This window comes from Diuraphis noxia, unplaced genomic scaffold, assembly GCF_037042655.1.
Source record: "Diuraphis noxia isolate RWA-SAM2 unplaced genomic scaffold, SU_Dnox_SAM2 contig0004, whole genome shotgun sequence".
Lineage (NCBI taxonomy): Eukaryota > Metazoa > Arthropoda > Insecta > Hemiptera > Aphididae > Diuraphis > Diuraphis noxia.
In genome coordinates, this window is record NW_028301714.1 from 20807508 (window position 1) to 20830335 (window position 22828).

General features: G+C 27.1%; 1 protein-coding gene across 5 annotated transcripts in view; it reads left to right on the forward strand.

The window, feature by feature from the left end:
• The window catches only part of LOC107167252 (neurotrimin-like), a 227858-nt gene that overhangs the window by 192972 nt on the left and 12058 nt on the right, over positions 1 to 22828 (forward strand). For all 5 annotated transcript variants that reach the window (XM_089227447.1, XM_089227446.1, XM_089227445.1 and 2 more), the window contains one exon: positions 10756 to 10904. In XM_089227447.1, the coding sequence (XP_089083573.1) occupies positions 10756 to 10904 (149 nt within the window). The remainder of the gene's footprint in view (positions 1 to 10755; positions 10905 to 22828) is intronic.

A 22828-nucleotide genomic window follows, 5' to 3' on the forward strand; every position in this document is an offset into this window, starting at 1 on the left:
ATAGAATTAATTACTAAAAATCGGGTAAGTTGTGGATGTCGCTCTGCTGTATAGACGGTTATATGTAGTGTGACCATAATTATTTTATCCTAAAGGGGGACACTTTAAAAAAAGAGGTACGGAAAAAATGTAAATACATAATAATAGCATACATTACATTTCAATTTATTTAAAATTATTTTTTATTGATAAACAAATCAGACAAACATTAGATATTACATATTTTAAAATGTTAAAGTTTTTACTTAAACAAATTTTAATTTACAATCACAATTACAGTTTTAATACTTATCCTTAGATACAATTTTTTTATTATTATCAATTCATGATTGCAAGTCTGATACAACGTCCTTTAGAAAGTAGAGAGTGGAATCAAGATGCACCACTTCAATTTTCATAAATGCGGGACCAAAGTGGGACATATAGATATGCGGGATGCAACTCTGAAAAACGGGACAATCCCCCTAATGGGGGACGTCAGGTCACACTATTATATGTGGGTTACTGTAATGGATGGAAATAAATTTGAATCCAATGATATTAAATCATTGTATACGAAAAACGATTTTGACTGGAGACGGTTTATCTTTCTAGGATATAATATTATAGATTATTAAAAGTTTTCAAGTCTTAGATTTAAAAAGTCACTCAAATGTTTTGAAAATTTTACCATATCTAAGTAAGGCTAATATAAGTAAACAACCCAAATTTTAAGTTTTTACGAATGTTTTTAAGGCTACAATTGAATTGGCTCCCAATTTTGGGTAAATATAAATTTTATCCTTGAATTGGCTCTTGAAAAATGTATATTTTAATTGGCTCCTTAAAATGTTAAATATTATTTTTTAACCAGGGGTTCTCATATTATAGGCATTTAATTTTACGATGTCTACCTAATATAGCCTGGCAGATTTCACTCAAATAATATAGTGTAACACTGGATATACCTATACTATTTTTGTTACAAATTTATTAAATTTAGTCTTATCGTCTTAATCGTCGTAATCTACTACAATAATCGATTATCATTGACTCCTATACATTCTTATTTTATCGTTAAAATTTTTAAATTATATAATATACATACATTTTATAATGACGCACTTATGTAAAATATTGTCTGTTTTTTAAATTTTTAAATTTAATTTTGTGTAACGATGTAAAATATACGAATTACGAATAATATGTACTATAAATTATTAACATTTTGGCAACCCATACATTTTTGAACAAAAAAACGGTATAGAGTCAATTCAGCAGTAAATTCTTGGGAGCCAATTCAAAGGCACTTAGTAAGGGTAAAATATTGACTACCTGTATAGGGGGGAGCCAATTCAATAGCACCGATTTTTAACCAAATTACAACAAAAAATTCCCAAAATTAAAATGTCTATCAATAGCTCAAAATAGCTAAAATTTTCCGAACTTTAAACCGTAAGGAACAAAATCCAAAATATAACAAAAAATAACTCTTGTCATTTTTTATTTGAAGCAATATTTCTGGTAGAAAATGTCGTCCGTAATTATTTAATATTATAAAATCGTGAAATCGTACGTTTTTTTCTCATTTAACCGCTTTCATTTCGAGTACCATTTCGAAAATCAAAAAATGACCTGTCTTAAGTACTAGCTCAAGAACATTACTTTTCGGAAAAGATGCTACACTTGATACTTTCGAGCAAGTTTAGAGAGTGAAAAGAGGTTTACAGAATAAAAAAGAAAAAGAAATAAACATCATAGTAAAACCAATACATTCCTCGCTTCGTTCAAAATCTAAAAGTTAAAACCGTTCTGTATATATTTTTTTAATGTAAACAATTTAGTAAAATGAATAGTTAGATAATAAAAGGTAACTCCGTACAACGTATAGAAATCTAATATTAAAACGAATACTTCGTAAACTTAATTAAAATTTGATAAATTGCCCGTGTGTGGTATAAGTTTATATTAATTATAAAATCTATAGTTTTAATTAAGGGGTCTTAAGCGTTATTTATTAGATATTATTACACGAGTTTAAAAAAAAAGCCAAACGTGTTAATTTTTTACAGGTCTCTTAAGGGCTTATGTGCAAACATAAAAATGTGTGTCATTTTTATCCAACAAAAGGTACTTGCAAACTAACAACACAATTCATTGTGGTATTGAATTGTATGTATGTACGCAAACTAGCTAATGAAATTATTATATCACATTTGTTGTTGTAATATATGTGTTAGCGTCAAAACCTAGCGCTTATAATATTTATCTACCTATTTGGAAAACAAAAATGTTTGGCATGGAAATATCGTTAATCAAAAACCCGTTGGTAAAAGGTTGAAAAACAATCGCGATTCCCAGTCTTAATTAAGCCATGCTCATTTCTTTATACTAACACTTGTTTTTGAAACGAAGAAAAATAATGGAAATGAAAAAACTACCCTAGAGCAAATGGAAAATACTCTTGTTTGCTCGTATAATCTGTTAACAAGATGAAGATGACAGCGCACAGGGTGGGAATGTATATATTTCTTTCTTGTTATTTATTATTAGTTGTTCAATAGCTGAGTCGAGTCACGTCGTACTACACTCCTTATCATGCAATTAATTACAACAGTCATATTCGGGGATAAAGGAAAAGGCGGAATTAGTTATCCAATCAGAATTTCCTGTCTCATCGATCATCTAAAAGAAAAATCTGCTTATAGGAAAAACGTAATAAAATATATGTTAGTGTTTTATATTATCACAAAAATAAACTGAAATCATAATATTTTTACCGCCATCAATAATTCAGGTATTCATTCAAAATTATATATTATATGGTGACCAATTGGGTAGACTTTAAAAAATATGTTTTTGATATCATAATATTCATAAAAATATAATTTAACATACATTCGGTTAACAAATTACGTACATGAAAAACCGTAATTTTATATCACCTAGAGTTATATTTTTTATATTTTAAATACAATTATGTGGTATTTTGTACGAATTTAATTAATGTAAATACTATGCTCATGTTTAGGCAGTTCAAATCAGCTAATTTTTTCTGCTAGTTTAATTTTTTTTAATTTTTCTTAGATTTATGAAAGCATTCCGACTTTATAATATAACACAGAACAACATAGTTTAATAATGGTAAACTGAAATTATAAATACTGATCTAATATTCTTTATTAATTATCAGAATTAAATAGTTAAATGTTTATAAAAGTGGATTAGATTAGCATAATATAATCCTCGAGATTGTAGTCAACTTCGCTTAAAGTTTAAATTCTCGTGATTTATAAATAATAAAATGTTTTTAGAATGTTTACATTTATACATAAAAACCTGCAGACAGATATTTTACGTAATGGTAAAAAACTTTGTCACTATATTTAAGAAATAAAAGAAAAAATTTTTTGAATTTTTGTCGGTTCGTTTGTGAATTCGATTACTGATTATTACAACATTTTAATATTTCATCAACAAGTGTTAACTGTTAAACTAGGTACCTACCTAGCAATCTAATATTAAAGAATTGCTAAAATATAACAAAATTTTATTTATTTTAAATGTTTAGTGTACATTTAAGAAAATGGTACAAATATAATATTACCTAATTGAATGTAATATAATAATTTTAAATTAGTAATTACAAAATTTAAATACAAATAAATTGAATAAATTACAAATATTATAAATAATATTAATTTGGCGAACTGACTAGTAGAAAATTGAAATAAAAAAATTATTTGGAAAGTATTTAAATACATTCCAAGTATTTATATTTCTATCTTAAAATTATTTTTCTTAAAAATATTTGAAATATATTTTAAATACTTTATAAATGGATGAATTAAATACAATTTCAAAAATCCCTTTTACAAGACTGATTTTAGTTAATATAATAACATTTCCATCAGAGTTGAGATTCATATTTAGATACACCACGATTACTTCCTGTTCTGAATGTTTTTAGTTCACTGAGCTAACTTATCACGAAGTACTAATCCAAATTATCCAAACATGTAGATCATTTTAGGAGCATAATCTACCTCTAGTGGGTTTCATCGATCAACCCATAGAATTAATAATATAATATAGACAATACCAATAACAATTCCGATATTTCAATCAGACATCCAAAACGAAAAAGCGTTTTATTGTCCTGCTGCGCCGAAACAAGTGAGCTTACGCAGATTGCTTGCGAGAAATCCATCAACGAACAATAGCGAAAACGCTGTTTGAACCCATCATTGACAACTTAAAGTCGGGACGTATTATAATTTTGTAAAGCGCACGCATTTCTACGGTTGTTTGTGAAATGTTTAGGAAGTAGGAACGGATTGTATAATAGATAATATATGAAATTCCCGTTTATAATAATATATATGTTATACCTTTGAGAAAATGATTTATATTCTGAGCGAAGCAAAAAGCTACAAAGATGAGTGTTTTTTTATTATTACGTTAATATATGTTTGTGATTGTGATCGCCTTTTTGAGCCGTTAAAATATTCTATTTCTATAGTTAAAGTGGTTTCTGGTAACACATTGCATCTCTTGTTGGCAATTAGAGGGGGGTGGGAGCCAACTTATTCATGAAAGCAACAACTTACTTAAAATAATAATAAATAACTATATTATAGCATTATGAATATATTATCTATAAATATAATATTTGCTAATATTATACAAGCTGCATGTTATCTCCACTTAGAATTCATTTTAATATACGATAATTTATCGTGAAATTCAAATCCAACACATTCATTGCAGTGACTTACTAAATGAACAAGGTAGACTCGACCACGTCTTACTATTGTATTTACGACATTGTGTGAAGGACAGATTAACTTCCGATATAGCGTATAATACGAGACGTATGTGTCAGACGATAATAATGTTCTAACGAGCACCGTGTCTATCTGAATTTTAGAATGCATGATCCATTTTATTTAAACAGGATCATTTTAATTGCTTAAAATTCTGTTATTTATTATTATTATTATATATTTATTTTTTGATAATTTGTAAAATAACATCGTCTTAACCTTTCGAATTCTAATTTTTAGAATATTAAAGTATGGAACTTATTATTTTTAATCGTTTAAATTTTGTAGTGATCTATTTAAAAACAATAAACATGTTGAAATATTCATTTCACTTTAAATTTATATATACTTCAACGTTTTTGATAAAATATAATATCTATCTAATACAGCGGTAAAAAATAGACGTCGATTTTGCAACAGGACAACCCCTGTTCTTTGGCTTGAAAACGGGATTTTTAGTTTTAGATTTATCATAAAAGTGAACTCTGTATGACGAATCACGCCGTATAAAACGATGTTATATTATGGTGTAGCGTGGATTCACTACGGCAAGGGTGGAAGGGGTGGTTAAGAGACGACATACGACCGTTTGATGAATAATCGCTTCGTTTTGTTGCGACGTAATTAAACGCCGGCATCGAATATATATCGTGTGCGATTTTCCGGAAATTTCGGTCGCGCGTCCGACACAACAATAAAACACGCGACCATGCGGGGGCGGGTGGCCTGCTGACCAGCAGTCGCGCTCACGCACATATTTTCACGCCATTAACCACGCGCCGCTGCCGCCTCCTGCGAATACTCAGTGTACACAATATGTATATACATAATAATATATTATATCGGCGACGTATGTTATTATTGTTATTTGTATTTATATTATATACACACAATATATATATATATATATATCGTGTGTGCGCGCCTATGTGTCTGCTGGTACGAGGGCGTGAATTGCGGACGCATGAAACCGTTTTAACGCACATCGCGACGCCGCCGCCGGTCGACCGTCATCATTCTTCTTCCACGATGCAGAGTATGCAGTTAGCTGCCACACTTTTTATATTTTTATTTTTTATTCTATTTTCGCCACATGTCGTTACTGTCCCCCCTCCCATTATCATGGCGGTCCATATAATAATAATAGTATGCGACATATAATGCGTCCACACATACACATGCACACACAACTACGCGTATCATACATTATCGAGTTTATATATATAAATATTATTATTGTTAAATTGTCGCGCGATAACTCCAGCGCATACAACGAAGAGGTTGGAAAGGGTCGGAAATTGTCTGTTAAACGATGGTTTTATATATGATATATGACCACCACTTTTCGGCCAACACTATAATATTATTATTATATAATATATAATGTATAATATTAAGGTTTCCCTTTTATTACGATGGTTTCAAATCCTTCTTGGCCACGAAGATCTCCCGTCCACCCGGATTCAGCGTAGGTAACCTACCTCGTTGTACGGATCCATATGCAATATCCGAAAAAAACACACTCGGTGGCAGATATACCATGTGATACCATGATGGTGGTGATAAGATGAAAAAGTTCTATTTTAAAATTACCTATAATTATCATATTATGTAAAAACTTAGAAAAATCACTTACCTACAGTATTTTTAATCCACCGCAAAATAATGTACATCCCTATTCTAAACACGATACTGATCTTTCTTATTGCTGAATCGTATATTTTTATGTGAAACTTGCATGTAAACAATAAACAGTTATTATTATAAGAGATTATTTTGGCGATAATAATAGATATTACACCATAAGAAAATGGCTCCACGTGAATAAACCATATGATTAGGTAATGATCGAAATTACTTATTATTAAATATTACTATACATAGTGGACGCATGACCAATAGACTTCAATAACTGAATAATTTTTAACTAAAAGCAAACGATGTATTTACGACATATAGCATACAATTATGTGAACACTGAACATATTTAACTAAACTTATTTTCTACTTATTTCTAATAAAAATAATTTGTCTTTCCATCTTCATAAATTCTAATCATTGGTATTTTAATATTATAAGCTCGTTTATTGTTAATAGTTAAATAAAGACTAATGAATTAAGTATGAATATTTAGTATATAAAAATATAAAACCAAAATATACTAAAATAGTTAAATAACCCTTCGCTATTATCTTATTTTTATCTTTATTTTGTTTTAATAATGGTATGCATATTTGTATGTCAGAATCAGACTCAAATTAGTTAATATTTATAAAAAAAAAACATAGTTTTTTTTTAACAGACTGGTTAGTTTTAACGTATTTTTCATAATTATATTAATACATACATTATTAAACAAAGGTATTGTATGATTTGTGGTAATAATTTGAATAAAATATGATGTGAATATAATAGTATTTCAGGGTCATGAAAGCTCATTAAAATATAATCTACAAAACAGAATAGATAAATTAGACGGAAAATAAATAATTGAAGTTTTTTTTAAGATAAAATTATTCTGGAAGTGCAAACTTTTTATTCATAAAGCACCAAAAGTAATTCTATTTTCATTTTTTTTTAAATATAAAATGTTGAAAAAAAATATTCAACCATTATTGTGTTATTATAATATAAGGATTCCTATTATACTTTAAAGCAAGAAAACAACCTTTTAAGATATTAAAACTGTTTTTGCTATTTTCTTTTAAGTGCCTATCTTTGTAGGTATAAGAATATTATAAAGAAACGAATTGTATTTTGTTCAAACGCTCTACTTTTTAAAGCAACTAATTAACTTATTTTATTTTTATGAACACTATCTCAATATTTGCATATTCCAAAAAATAAAATGACCATATGTATTATGTATATTTTATGTTAACCTTTAAAACTACTATTTTCATTCAAGTAATGTCAGTAACTGTTATTATATTAATGAAGGCTACAAAAAAAATTATATGTATATATATTTCAAAAAATATTATTTTATAACATGTTTTAAGTAAGTATTATTTTATGAGTAATATAATATAAGTAGCAATAGTAAAAAAATTTCGTTACATTTATAAACATCAAAGTAGGATAATTGGAAGATGATGCAATTTTTAAAAGCAACAGGCTTCTACAATTTAATTTAAAAATATGTAAACTATCTGTACCTCTTTTTTCGATCTTTAATTTTGTATTCTATAAAAAAAAAATATACATATATATATATTTGTTAAAACTGTAAATACCCACCTACTTAAATTGGAACTAATGACCATAGCTGACGAGTTTTTTTAATCAATAATAATAAAAAACATCAAAGGCGTTATTAACTTTAACTAAAATATCCTCTATTTTAATTTGTGAAATTAGTTAACATAAATTATATTTTGTTATAATGAGAAAACATAAAAGGAAAGTAATAAGGCGTTGGTAAAATATTTCAATAAATAGTAAAATTAATATAATAAAATTCTATATTCGTTTTCGTAGACATATACTACAACAAAAAATTATCATTTAACTTTGTAATATATTATAATTAGCATTTTGTAGAACCAAATAGATAGGTATATTTATCTTATACTAACCGGTTAATGAGCTCACTATTGTCCGCGAGACCACTTAGGACCCGTTTTACAATCATAGTTTAAACCTCGGTTATGCTTGAACCACTGATTTTACCGGCCGGATTCCGAGGTTTAACCGGAGTTCAACTATTGCAACATGGGCCCACAGAATCCACAATATTCATGTAATGATGTCCATAGTAGTTTTAAAAACTAATAAACTTTATAAAGTACTTCTAAATTAGTTCTAATATCTTTTATTTTCACTTTGTAATTTAGGAAAACAAATTGGTATGATATTTTGTTTTTAAGACCAAAAAAAAAAAACCTATATGGTACTCTTTTAGCCTTTTGAGCAAGCATTTAGTATTACTATAGTTAATGAACACCGATCTGATCCATCACGATTTATTACTACGAGTATTTCTGTATATTGATTGAGGAATAAAAATAAAATGTATACCTATAATTTACTACACCCATAATATATATTCGGAATGACGTAATAGATAATATAAAAAAAATATATGTAAATTATGTAACTAATATATATTAATCTATAGAGTTGGTATACTTAGGAGGTAAACAAATTATTTGACAGATCATCTTAGTTATAAGAACCATTTTTCATATACATTATTTATTGTTGAAGTTAAATTTAATGCACAAACATTTAAAATTGACTTACAAGAAGTTATACTCGACATATACTGTACAGCAGATCGATTAATATATTTTTTATACTATTTATTATTAATAAATCATTTACTTCCTTATATTGTATGTACTTACAAAATACTGGTTGGGGTAAACAGAATTCATGTGGAATAAAAATTATTGTTCTCGAGTATGAAAGTTATACATATTAGGGAATTAATGCATTGGTGTTGAACCACTATTACGGTATCTGTGTTTTACCTATTGTAATAAAAATTGTACAAAAGCTAAAACATACATACATATATTTACACGAAACAAATATCCCATCAAAAGTCCTCATTTGACTATTTTTGTTACTTTACAACATTTATAACAATATAACTATTTGGAATTTTAGGTGCAAAAAATAAGACCCGTGTGCAAGATCAAAGTCTCGTTTCATTTTTAGCTTTATGTATAACAGCGATATATTAGGTTTTGGTAGTCATTATACAGGGTGTCCCAAAGAGATCTGGCATTCTGACAAATGAAATAACTTTTGTTCTAATCAATATTTTTTAAAAAATTCTTTTAAATATAATCCATAGACACTTGCGCTACATTTTTAGAATACATTTTTTATTTTTTAATACTGAAAATAAAAACTTAAAAATTGATAAAAAATTTTTTCGAAGTATTCAATATAGTCAATTTGTATGTCTGATTTTTAGAAACTTTATATGGTAAAAACACTTGTTTAAGTCAAATGGCTTATTTTTACAATTTTTTTAAATATCAATATTTTCGTTAGGTAAATTATAGTAATTTATAGTTTATACATCACATATTATTAAAATAAATACAATTAAAAAAAAATTAGATTTTAACATGCACTTATTTAAAAATGTTCTTATAAAATATTTAAAAAAAAATTTATTATTATTTGAAATTACAAGGTTTCTAATAACAGCTGGCCAACCAGCAGCTCTAAACTAGATCGGAATTTACTTAACGAAAATATTGATATTTCAAAAAATTTTAAAATATCAGCCTTTTGACTTAAATAAGTGTTTTTACCATATACATTTTTCTAAAAATCAGATTTACAAATTGGTTATATTGAATATTTCGAAAAAAATTTTTATCAATTTTATTTTATTTTCAGTATTAAAAAATAAAAAATGTAGCGCAAGTGTCTATGAATTATATTTAAAAGACATTTTTTAAAAATATTGATTAGAACAAAAGTTATTTCATTTGTCAGAATGTCAGATCTCTGTGGGATACTCTGTATATATATAATGATAACATATTATAATATACTTATAATTGTAAGCACTCGATATAATTAAGAAGTGCATTAGAGCATAATCTAACTTGGTATTTATCAGTCACCAATAAATCATAATATCAGAGTTAGGCGACAACGTTTAACAGCTTAAATAACATAACTAAAGTCTAACTTAAGTCATAACTTAAAGTCACATAACTATCACGTAGGTAATGTATAATATTATCACTCCACAATATCGGTAGTGCTCCAGTAACATTAACTAACTAATATTTACTCCTTTACTTGACAATACAAAACCAATGTGACATCCAATAGACGACCAGCTATATTAATAATGTAGTCATAAGTCATAACACTCATAACTTCGTTTTATAATTATATTATTTCGAAAACAGACCTAATTAATTAATCATATTTTGCATCATTATTAATGTTATGGTTATTTTTTATTATTTTATAGGCCAAAGTACTTTATAGAAGAAGTTAAAACCAACTACAAAGTAAATATGTATCTCAATATTCAGAATTTGGATAAAAATGATCTGGGGACGTATAGATGTTTAGCAACAAATTCAATGGGACACGCGAATAGTTCAGTACGAGTACACAGTAAGTTCAATAATTTACTAGATATTATAATTTATTTAACATCAAAATTGTTTTGTAGAAATTAGCATATTTTTTAACGTAAAATTTAAACGTATTTAATAAAAAATATTACTGAGAGAAAAATGATTTAATAGTTAAAGTGAATTTGATAGTGTACCTACAATGTACACTATCACATATTGTAAAAAAACAAGAATTCAATGGCCTTCGAAAATAAAACGAATTTTGATTGATTTGTTAAAACAAAAAATAATTGAAAAATTGTTCTGCTTTGTATAATTCGTATATTGTGTGTGGACGAATTTTTTGCAGTCTTGTTAATATCTTCATTGTATCACGTTATTTAATATTATTTTGCGGTCTGATTTAATAACTATCTAAAAGAGCTGCATGTTTTTATGATAAAATAATAATAATATAGTAAAGTTATGCTCCGCACATTACTTATTTCGAACCTTTTTGTTGTTTATATTTACAATATGTATCATCATAATATTATAATCAACACAGGTACCTAATTGATTTTAATAACATTTCTACATTTGGTTCTCTATATTAAAATATCTGTGATCATTATTGCATGATATTAGTTATAAGTATTTTGTGGTTATAGTACCATCATAATAATAAACATTACACCTATTATAAATACGATACTAAAACTATTATAGGTGCTGAATTAAAAAAGATTATGATATGCCAATAATAATTAACACCTCACTGTATTGGTATGTGAACTACCCATGTAATCACTCGAAATAAGGTGCATAATATTATAGTGCCATCAGTATAGAGCGTATTGATTTTATAATATACAAAACATATATTATATTATAAAATAAATGGTAATAGAAATACAGAGTGTAACAGGAACAACTGACAATTTATGTACTTAATAAGCTAAAATAATATGAAGTATGCTACAATAATAATTATTGATATAAGTTTAAAAAAATTTCTCTTCATGTTTTCAGTTATTATATGATAAATCTAATGAAATAATATTATAGATATCGATTAAAAAAATGGATTATAATAAAATTCAAATTCATTTATTTAGTTTAATTTATTAAATCCTATGGTGTAATAATAATTAAAAGAGTCATAAACTCCCCTGAAGCTTCCTTAGTGCAAATTTGCTCTCTGAGTGACATCAAAGGAGTTACATATTATCTTATACTGCAACAGTGACAACTACGTTGGAAAATTGTCACAGACAAAACTGAACAAAATCAAATTTTCTATTAACTCTTGGCCAGTACTCTTCACTAAAAGACGTCATGAAGTTATAATCAATAGACTAAGAATTGGACACGCGTGGCTTAATTATAGTTTCCTCATGAAACATGATGATCCTGACCATGCCTTAACCTGCGGGGAAGATCTAACCGTAAAACACATTATCCTACACTGCCGTAACTAGCCCGATACCCAAACATCTATAAATAAACTGGATCACCTATATGAAGCATTTAGACCCAGCTTTGAAAACTGCAGAAACATCATACAATTTATAACCTTATACACTTATAAAGTCTTTTTTTTTGGTTTTCTAAACTTTTATTCCTTGTATAATACTCTCAAACATACCATAATGTAACAATTTAAATAATTTATAGTTTAATATTGTATCTTTAAAATGTAAGCAGTCGTTGTTATTGAGGCTTTAAATGAAAAAAAATAAAAATAATAATTAACAACCACTTATGATAGCACTAAGCTTTTTTATTTCTATTGTATCATGATTTCTATCTTAATATGATGGACGAAAAATGTTCACAAAACATATACAAAGATTTTAAATGTTAAATATTTGTTATTATTACAAAATACGCGTTAGAAAGTTAGAAATTGAGTGGGGGAGGGGAGCAAATATGATTTTAAAAAAAATTATGTTTTTGGAAGTGAAATTTCTGTCAGTGCCGATAATGGGTAAAGTTCGTCACACAATATTCCAATTTTATTTTTTCACTAAAAAAAACATAATTATTACTTAATTTTTTTTTATTGAACGCGTGTATCAGTATAAACTAATCCCTCTACAACTATAACGAGTCCTGCTTAGGTACTAGTTACGCTTACACCCGAGTTTCATGTCCAACGTGGTATTTTATTAATACATTCCTGATGCAATGCTCTAGGAAATGGCTCGTTAAACGTACGCAAAACATGTTAATGTATATATGTACTGCTATGTCCTATATACGATGGCCGCGTGATTTGTCTCACCCAAAGTTTTTTTTATTTTTTTTAACCACAAAACTATGATACAAGTTTTAATAGGTCCTATACAGTACCCACACACTTTGGTGGTCGTTTATTATTCTCTATACCTGGTTGGTATACGGTTTAACCCGTATTTTATTTATGTCAATAGCGTGATTACCGTAAAATTAATTACATTTCGACTTGGTAAAAAACGACCGTTTTTTTCTTGATCCAGTGCCAAACTCGTAACGCTCGAGCTAAGTAAAAAAACGACTGCAACGCCGTAACAGTGTAATTATAATTATATACTCGTATATTTGGAAACACATTTTGCCCATCTAAACCTTGTACATTCCGTTGTTTTGTACTCGCAGTTCGTTCATTTACGAACCACTAAAGTTATTTATATTTAAAAATATACATCGAGTGATTAAAACTGATGATGTGCAGCTTATAATTTCATAAAAACAATGTATTAATTACTATACTTAAAGATGTTAAGTTACTATAAGTAAAACATTGAAATACTCAAGCGAAAAAATATATATAATCCTGATGACGCACGTCGTCCATATTGCTTAAATGTCCTATTATTCCGTAAATTCTCCCACTCTCTCGGCTCCACTCTTTCAGGTATTCACACGATGGGGTTAAGATTGAAAACATCGGTGATAGTCCCATCATGGTAGCGTAATTACTCATTAATTGGTCTTCTATACTGTCATAGGCTGTTATACATTTCGTAACTATTAGGGTACCTATAAGGTACTCACTGTACAGTAACTATTATGATATAAAATATAATGTATGTACATCGACATACTTGGTTTATATTTTACTAACGATTTTTATTCAACGAATTACCTATAAATTTAGAAAAAAAAATAAAAAGGATTGACATCATTACGACAAAAACTTTCAGAAAGTAGAGAATTTTCGTCGTGGTTATTATATCTGATATCCAAGGATAAAAAAGTAGGTAAGTGGATGTCACTCTGCTGTACATTAGGTTAGGGGGGGGACCTCTGACTACGGTAGGTTAGTTTTGAATGCAATGATAGGTATCATTGTATACGAAAAACGATTCTGAACGGAGATGATTTGTCAGTCTAGGATATATTAATATAATTATTTGAATATTGCCATATATTCTATTTTGAAACAAATATTTTATTTTTTAATTAGGACACTTTTTGAATAAGGAATGGTTAATCAATTTTTCCAAAAACATTGCATGTAGTTATCATAATTCATAATACCTTGTATTATAGATATTCATATACCTGGTTTGAGGATAAATCGTTATCATTAAGCGATTTAATAAAAATTTAAAACTCAAACGCTCAAAACATTTTTCCTATAATGACGCTTCAAATTTTCTCTATAGCTATTTGAAGCAACACTTATGGAAAACTTAGTGTTGCATTTTTTAACCTTAGATATAAATACAAACAATTTTATGAATTTTGAACTACGAAATATTTTTTGAAAATTAAACTGTATATAGATAACACTAACATAAACATTTAGTGAAAATTTCAAGTATTTACAGTGATTAGTTTTTGAATTACAACCATATAAAAAAATCGATTTGGTCGAAAACTGTTTTTGCGTAAAAATTCCCATTTTTCTGTCACTTAAATATTTTAAATATTATAAACATAATTGACTATTTCAAGATATTAACTATTTTTAGTTTGTAAGATTTAAAATTGACTGTCATGTAAAATTAAATAATAGTTGAACAATATTTTGTGCATTGTCTATAAATGCTATGTTTACATATAGTTTATTTCTATAAATACGTAATGTTTAACAAAATAGACTTATGACAGAATGAAAAAATAATAATAATGACAATAATAATAAATTTAATACGTAATTATCGGTACAAGTACATATATGATAAAACTATGTTTATGTGTTTTCAAACAAAAGTTATAATGGTGTTATGAAGGTCAGACGATTAAGGTTTGGAATGTGTTTTTGAAAACATAATAACAATGATTTTGGGACTCCAGTGAGAAATAAACAAAAAAGTACGGTGGGCTTTTAACGATAATGAGTTCCAATATTCGCAGCGGGTAATAATCTACACCTGGTAGGAGCCTAATAATGTCGTTGCGTGCAAGAACGAGGAGGGCCAAATCGTCTATAGGGGTTTTTTGGCAAATGGTCCGAAACCATTTATTGGCCATCGTATATTTCTATTGATCATTTGGTCGTAAAAAAAAAAAATAACGATGGACCGGAATTACCAGAATTCAATACACAGTATATTGAAACCCAAAGACGGAAAATAAAATGTTTTTTACATTAGTTTGAAATTCAGAACTTATGAAAGTTAATTCTTGAGAGGTATACCATATAATATTTGATACGACTTGAAAATTCATAAGATATAATAAAATTGATAATGTAATGCTGTATAAGGAACCTATAATATACATTATACATGCTTGTGATGTGAAATTTTCAAAAACGTTTTCAGGATACATTTTCTACAACTCAGAGTAAATCTTTTTATATACACTCTGCATTACAATTTGAAGTTAACACTTCTATTAGTCTAGAAAGATATAAAAAGGTATAAAAATTTATATTTTGTAATAAAAAACTAAAAGTAATAGTATCTAATTAATTACAACTACGATTATTTATGGCGCAACAAATATTTACATCTTGTCATATTATTAATTTTTATATTAATTATAAATTTTACTTACTTAAAACATTCTATAGTGATTAAATTCGACCATTAGGATCTTATAAGTTAGTACGAAAGCGGCATAGACGCGTTGCGTCATCGCTGACTTGGGAAGATGGCTAGAAAGGACCGCCCTGTGGGTGCCTCTGACGTTCCAGATGACACAGGCACTCACGGGCCATGGTTGTTTCCAGTCGAACCTCCATCGTATGGGCAGGGCCGTTAGTGCGCGTTGCTGGCAGTGTGCAGATGACTCGAACACCACCGAACACACGTTATTCCAGTGCGTCTACTGGGAAGGATTCCTGGAAGCACTAACCTCCCGGCTAGGTCGTCGTCTCATCGACGTGTCCTAAATGATCTGCAGTCCAGTGTTTGAGACTTTGCTGCCGGATCCAACCAAGAAGCACGTGGTTTTTAAAGAATCAGAGGAAGTTTTTAAACTTTTTTATCGAATGGTGGAAAATATCCTTAATTAAAATGAGGATGAAGAACGACGTCGTCAAGCCACAGAAACATCTCCGAATTCAGTGAACTTATAATGATTGTGTAGTTAAGTTTCTTAAAAATGTAGCCGAATGCAAACTCTTGAGTATTATTGTACCTATTGTAATAGCTATCAAACGGGAGATTGGCCAATTACAGCTATGTAATTGTGTAATTTTATTAGTTATTATTTATTATTAATAAAAGATGGGGGCCGGAGGAGAAGTACTGGCACCATTGATCCTCATTCAGTGCTCGATAAAACGAAAAAAAAGGATATTATAAGTTAAGTGAACAGAAAAATTCATAAACAAAATATGTCATTAAAATATATTATAATTAATAAAAAATATTAATTTATGTTTTTAAATATAGTTAAATTAATTTTTTTTTAATTATTAAATCTGAAGCATCGACAACAGAATCATTCACTTGCATTGTATATGCTTAAAATAGTAAATTGTATAATTTAATATCTTTCGTAAACAATAAAAATAATTTTACGAGATCTTTGTTGTTGTTCAGTGCGTCGTTAAGGTGCTTGGGTATATAAAATTGTTGTCGAGCCTCTTGTGTTTGATTGAAGTGAAAAAGGTGCATTTTTGACTTAATCTTGTTGCCTTTTTTAATAAGATGGTCACGTGTGTATTGTGTATGACTTATTCTTAGGCGATTTAGTCAGCTTCGTCTCTTCATTTGAAAGACATTGGATAATTTCATTTTCTGTTATTTATATTTAATTTAATTTAGTTTTAATTTTTAATCATTCTTGTTACCTTTTTTTTTTTTAAAAGGTTTTAGATAATATTTTTTAAACCTTTGTCTGAGTTTATATTACAAAGATTTTGTTTACATAGATTATTTATTTTTTCCTTAGAAAGTACGTTCGGTCTTTCATTTCTAATTTCTCCGATGTACACAGGTATTCATGAAGAAATTATGTCATTGTTAAATATTATTATTATTATTATTATTAATATTAATATAACTATGAAAATCAGTTGGTTTCTTTGATTATTAAGTGGTTGTACTCTAATAACATTAAGCATGCTATTTATGAAACTACTTTCAAAAGAATCTGAAGACATTTTTAAGCCTGTATTACGGATAATATTATGAAATTTCAATTGTGAGTTTTCATTTAAAAGGGTGATCTGTTATCCAAAATTGATCTAATTAACAATTTGTATATTTGTATCCGATTTTTATAATCTGCTCCTCATTTCGTGCTTCCTAAGTACTTTGAAATATCAATGTTGTTAATTTAATTGAAATAAATTTAACCAATTATTATTATTACCATTTAGTTTGAATTTACACGGCATTCACGTTTAGTTTATATTTATAAAAAATATACATATTATTATATACGAGTATATACACAAAATGATTCATCAAGCATGCTCACCTCCATTTTTTCCCTTAACAATTAATTTATTCAAATAGTATTTATTTTTATTTTTAAATATACTCAGACATTTTTTTCAATTTCTTAAATTTTTTGTACAAGTTAAGGTGTGTTCTATGATGATATTAGCTTATATGATAACTCTCTTCTTTACTTTAAAATTATTTAATAAATATTTTTATTTTTTATTTTTTGGAAATTTCAATGAACCATTTTGAAACGTTGATTAAACGAGTAGTTTCTTAGTTAGTTAAATGTTTGTACTAACGATAATAGTCTTTTAAATCAAATCTTCTAAAACATTAAATAGACGTAATATTTTCACTAGTATTTATTATACATGGTCCATTTGTAAAAATTATTAATGTTGTTAAAAAATACTATTGAGGAGGTTAGAAATGGACAATTTTTAAGATGTTCAGTTTATGCAATTTTATAGGTGTCTACGTTCGAGTCGTACAAGTGTGTGCGTAGTAAATTATCATAAGTCTGTCTAGACTCGTCACCAATTACCGTATTTATATGCAAGTTATTAGAACAAATCATTTCAAACCAATTTATCAAGGTGAATTAACTATAATACGCCTGATACAAAAATTTTTGTACTTTGAGTTGTTCGATTTTAAAAATCTACAAATGTTTGAATAAATAAACATGTTTACTTAGAATAAATTGGATTACTTTTTCAAGTTAAACAATATTTTTTGAAAAATAGATATGTTTAATTTTACGAATTCATTTATAGTGAATAGAATATTAAATATAGTAAAAAAAAATATTAAAATTATGCTTTTACCACTGATGCATAGTAAGCTTGTTAACCAATAAAAATGATTTTACATTTTTTTAAATAAAACCACTTTAGGTATACCTTAGTTTTTGTCAGTTACTTAGGTAGTTTTGATGAAATATATATATATGCCATTTACAATCCATTTAATAAATACAATCTTAATATCAACATAGCTCCCATAGTTTATAAACCCATTAGCATAAAACAAAGCTAAATATGTAATTCAAAATTTACTCGAATATATGGTGATTATAATACGTTAGGTTATCCAAAAAAAAATTATTCGCTGTATAATTAACAGTTGAAAAAGGGGGGAATAAGTTTATATATCCGTAAAATACTTCTCATTTAGTTAAAAAAATCTCAAGAATTTTAAAATATGATCTTAAGTGTACTAAAAAATTTCAAAAATAATATTTTAATTTACTATATTATTAAAGAAAAAGATAGGGTGAGCACTGGACATACTCAGTGAAACACCCTGTATATAAATATAGTATATATATATCTTACATATTATGTATATATAGGTAAAGGATATGTATATATATCTTTATAAATATAGCCATTTATTAAGACAGGGGATAACAGTTTGTTATCCTTGGTAAAGTGCTTTTCGACAAATAAAAATGTCTCGGTTGAGTTATACTATTTTTTTAATAATATTTTTTTTGCGGGGGTCTATTCTAAAATTTCTCGTCCAGGGATAAATGACGCGTGACCCCTCTGGCTGACACATGGTGACGTTATCACACAGGTGCTGGTAATATCCACCGTTCACCAAAGCCAGTAGTGCTATTATGCACATACGACAGAACCATTATCATAATATCCACACTCTGCAGAACACATTCATGGTTCACGGGTGCAGAAAAAAGTGTCGAGGACCGTAGTTTATGTTATAAATTCAAATTTAGCGTAGTGCGCTTCTCGCATAACCTTTTACACATCATGATAATAATATTAATATAATATAAATAATAATAATTATTATGTGTATCCACCAGATATAAGTGATATAACTACCCTAGTTACATAATATAGAACTCTTGTTATATTGGTGAACGGTGATAGTGGCAAACCAGTGTGGTTTTTTGAGGTTCCACACGACATAGGTACATTGAAAATAATTGAAAAATTTTCACATAATTGTAAATGGTTTTCTGTACTAGTTCAGAAATCCTAACCTAACCTTATTATGTGCATTATAATTTGGAATATATATTACCTAATACCTAATATGTATAACAACCATAGCTGCTGTATTATAGTTATGATGAGTAAATGTTGGACTATTATTTACACGCTGTGAACGTTCGTTGCATATCACTTATTATATCGATATATACGTATATATATATTTTTTTTTGTATTTGGCCATCATTTATCGCTGATGATAATGCATATATTGTGTTATGTATATTTATTCCAGGTAGCTTATAATGTAATGCAAATCAAATATAGTGTTGAAATAATATATTCAAACACTGTGTTTTGGATACTAAGATGTAATTGACGAATCACTAATTCCGATAGATATTTTTAGAATCTACTGGGCTGAGTTGTTAAGCTGCATTTATTTCAAAATGCTCTCCGGATTAAATCCATTTTACCGTTTTAATCATGCCTCTTGTCAAGGATTTAAATTTATGAAGGTTGTTTTTACAATTTTTTGTTTTTTTTTTTTTTGTTTATCACTTTGAAATTATTGAACCTAGTGGTACTACATTAACATATTTATCTGAACTCTATGATAAAGAAATCATTGGTCGATTTTCTGACTATATTTATACGTGTATAGGTAGCCATTAAGCAAAATTTCACATAACTCAATTATAAAATATGTGTACCCAGAAGTCAAATTTATTTAATATTACAATGAATACCAACATTTTACTTGAAACACTAAAAACCATATGTTATTTCTCTGATTAATAATAAACATCAAATTTTTAAGAAATTCAAAACATACCCTTAATGAAAAAGAAATTATAATATGATATTTTTTTATAATAAGTATAAAATATATAGTATTAAAGAAAATGTATAACTATTATAACTTAATAGTATCGGATTATCCTCTAATACGGTTTTCTGTTTTAAAACCTGTTTTGTGTTGCTAGGTACTTAGTCGATAGTTTTTAAACATTTTGAGTTAAAACATTTTTTTAATGTTATATATATTTTTAAATAGTACTCTTATGGAAATGTAAAAAGAGTGTTAAGTTATTATGGCTACACGGTTAATAGAAAAATTATCTTAAATTGGATCTTAAATCTATAATTGACATTATATTTTTTTACATTATTATATTTTTATTTATACACATTTGTGGCTTTATAGTTAATCCGGAAGTTACTTAATCTATTATTGAGTATTTTGACAAAATAATTACTTCAAAATATTTTCATAATTCTTCAACCCTAAGAGCTTAGTATGTTTTGCTTAACGATATTACCCTATAGTGCAAGTGTCCAACCTTCAAAACATGACAATAATTGACGGTTCAAACCAATGATTAATTAAGTTTGTTATGAAAGTTTCTTGTGACATTTAAGTAATTGGTAAGTGAAAAATAGGGTCTTTTTATAGTATATTGATTTTATGTTGTTATATTGTTTAACTTATGACACTGCATCAATGAACAACCAACAGATTCTTATCCTTTATTATAATGGGCAATATAAAGGTTATTAAAGTAATATATATAATTATTATACTATATTGTTTATACTATATATTTTAAATAATTGCTCAATATTATGTTAAATTACCGTAGCAAGAATTATTGAGAATTTAATACAATTTATTTACCTAAATAAATTGTTTGTATTATGGATAACATGTATAATAAACATTATTTTTTAGTATATTCTTGACACACCTTATATATTTATAAGTTGTAGTATGTTTTTTTTTGTCTTAATAATAGGCGCGCTTAAAATTTCTTTTTTTTGATAATGAACCCTTAACATATTATATTCATATTTAAGTATCTAGAAATATAAAAATACATTATATAACATAAAAAATAAACTAAACTTTCAAATGGACAAAATTTAAAAGGACAAAGAACATTATTTTGGACAATTGTTCACTATGGTCATAAATCATGAGTGAACACATAATATTTCGTCACTGAAAAACATTCGTGTAAAATTTAAGAAAAATAGAAAAAAAAACGAAAGACGGTGAAAGTGTTGTGCAAATGGAATAAAGTGTCAAATAAAAGTTTCCGGAAACCATAAATCATTCTACACTAAACCCATAGTGTTGTATTTTACATATAATTGTTTAAAACATAGAAAACTGAAAGCTTATTTAAATCCTTGATGTTATTGATCATTGATGTAAGTAAAGTATAATAATACTTTTGACAGACATCCTATATATTATGTATATAACGATTCAAACTGAATTCCATCACAAATGTATGGTAATTGTTTTATAATCGTAAAAAATTAAAAATGTTAATAATACATTTAAAATCATTTAAATATTTTTTTTGGATTTATAAAAAACATGGATTAATTTCAACCTAACGTTTATAATTAAGTAAAAGATAGTAAAATATGTTATCCAAAAATATTTTTGTCAAATAAATATATGTAAATTATATATATGTATAAGGTTCACACAAATTTGATTTTTCAAAACGTAATTTTTCAATTCAAAAACTTGTTACCAATCGTCATGGTATAGTTTCCAAGTACATATTTAGTATAACGCAATACATATAAATACAAATTAAAATGTTTACTTTTTCTACTATTTGATTCATATGAAATATGTAAGGTCTTTGTAGTTGTATTGGTAATTGAATGATATCATATGGATATCATATTTATTTATATATACATAAATAATAATAATAATAATCACAATAATGATAACTAGATTACTTATTAAAAACATATTCCCTTTTAAAGCTACGATTCTAACAATAAAGTTATTGCTATTTTGCTGCTATTTTGTGTTGTATATTTAAAGTTTATACTGCTTAACTTAAATCTTTGAACAGAGGTTGATTCTGGTTAGTAGGAATGAAATTGGTCCATTTTGAATTTAAAATAAATGTCAACTAGTTTCCTTTCTCTTAAACTAATGTTAATATTTTCGTTTTATCAAGTCATTTTCAGCAGCCATAATTTCGTATTTAAGCTTAATTTTAAATTATTAAATTACGCAATGAACAACTTGGTGGTTTGATTTGCCGTTTGTTAAAAGAAATTAATCGTATTTTGGTGAATCATGAAAAATACTTTTGTACTTTTAAATTAGGTTATACATTCCGCGGAGGAATATTATTATAAATTGTCGG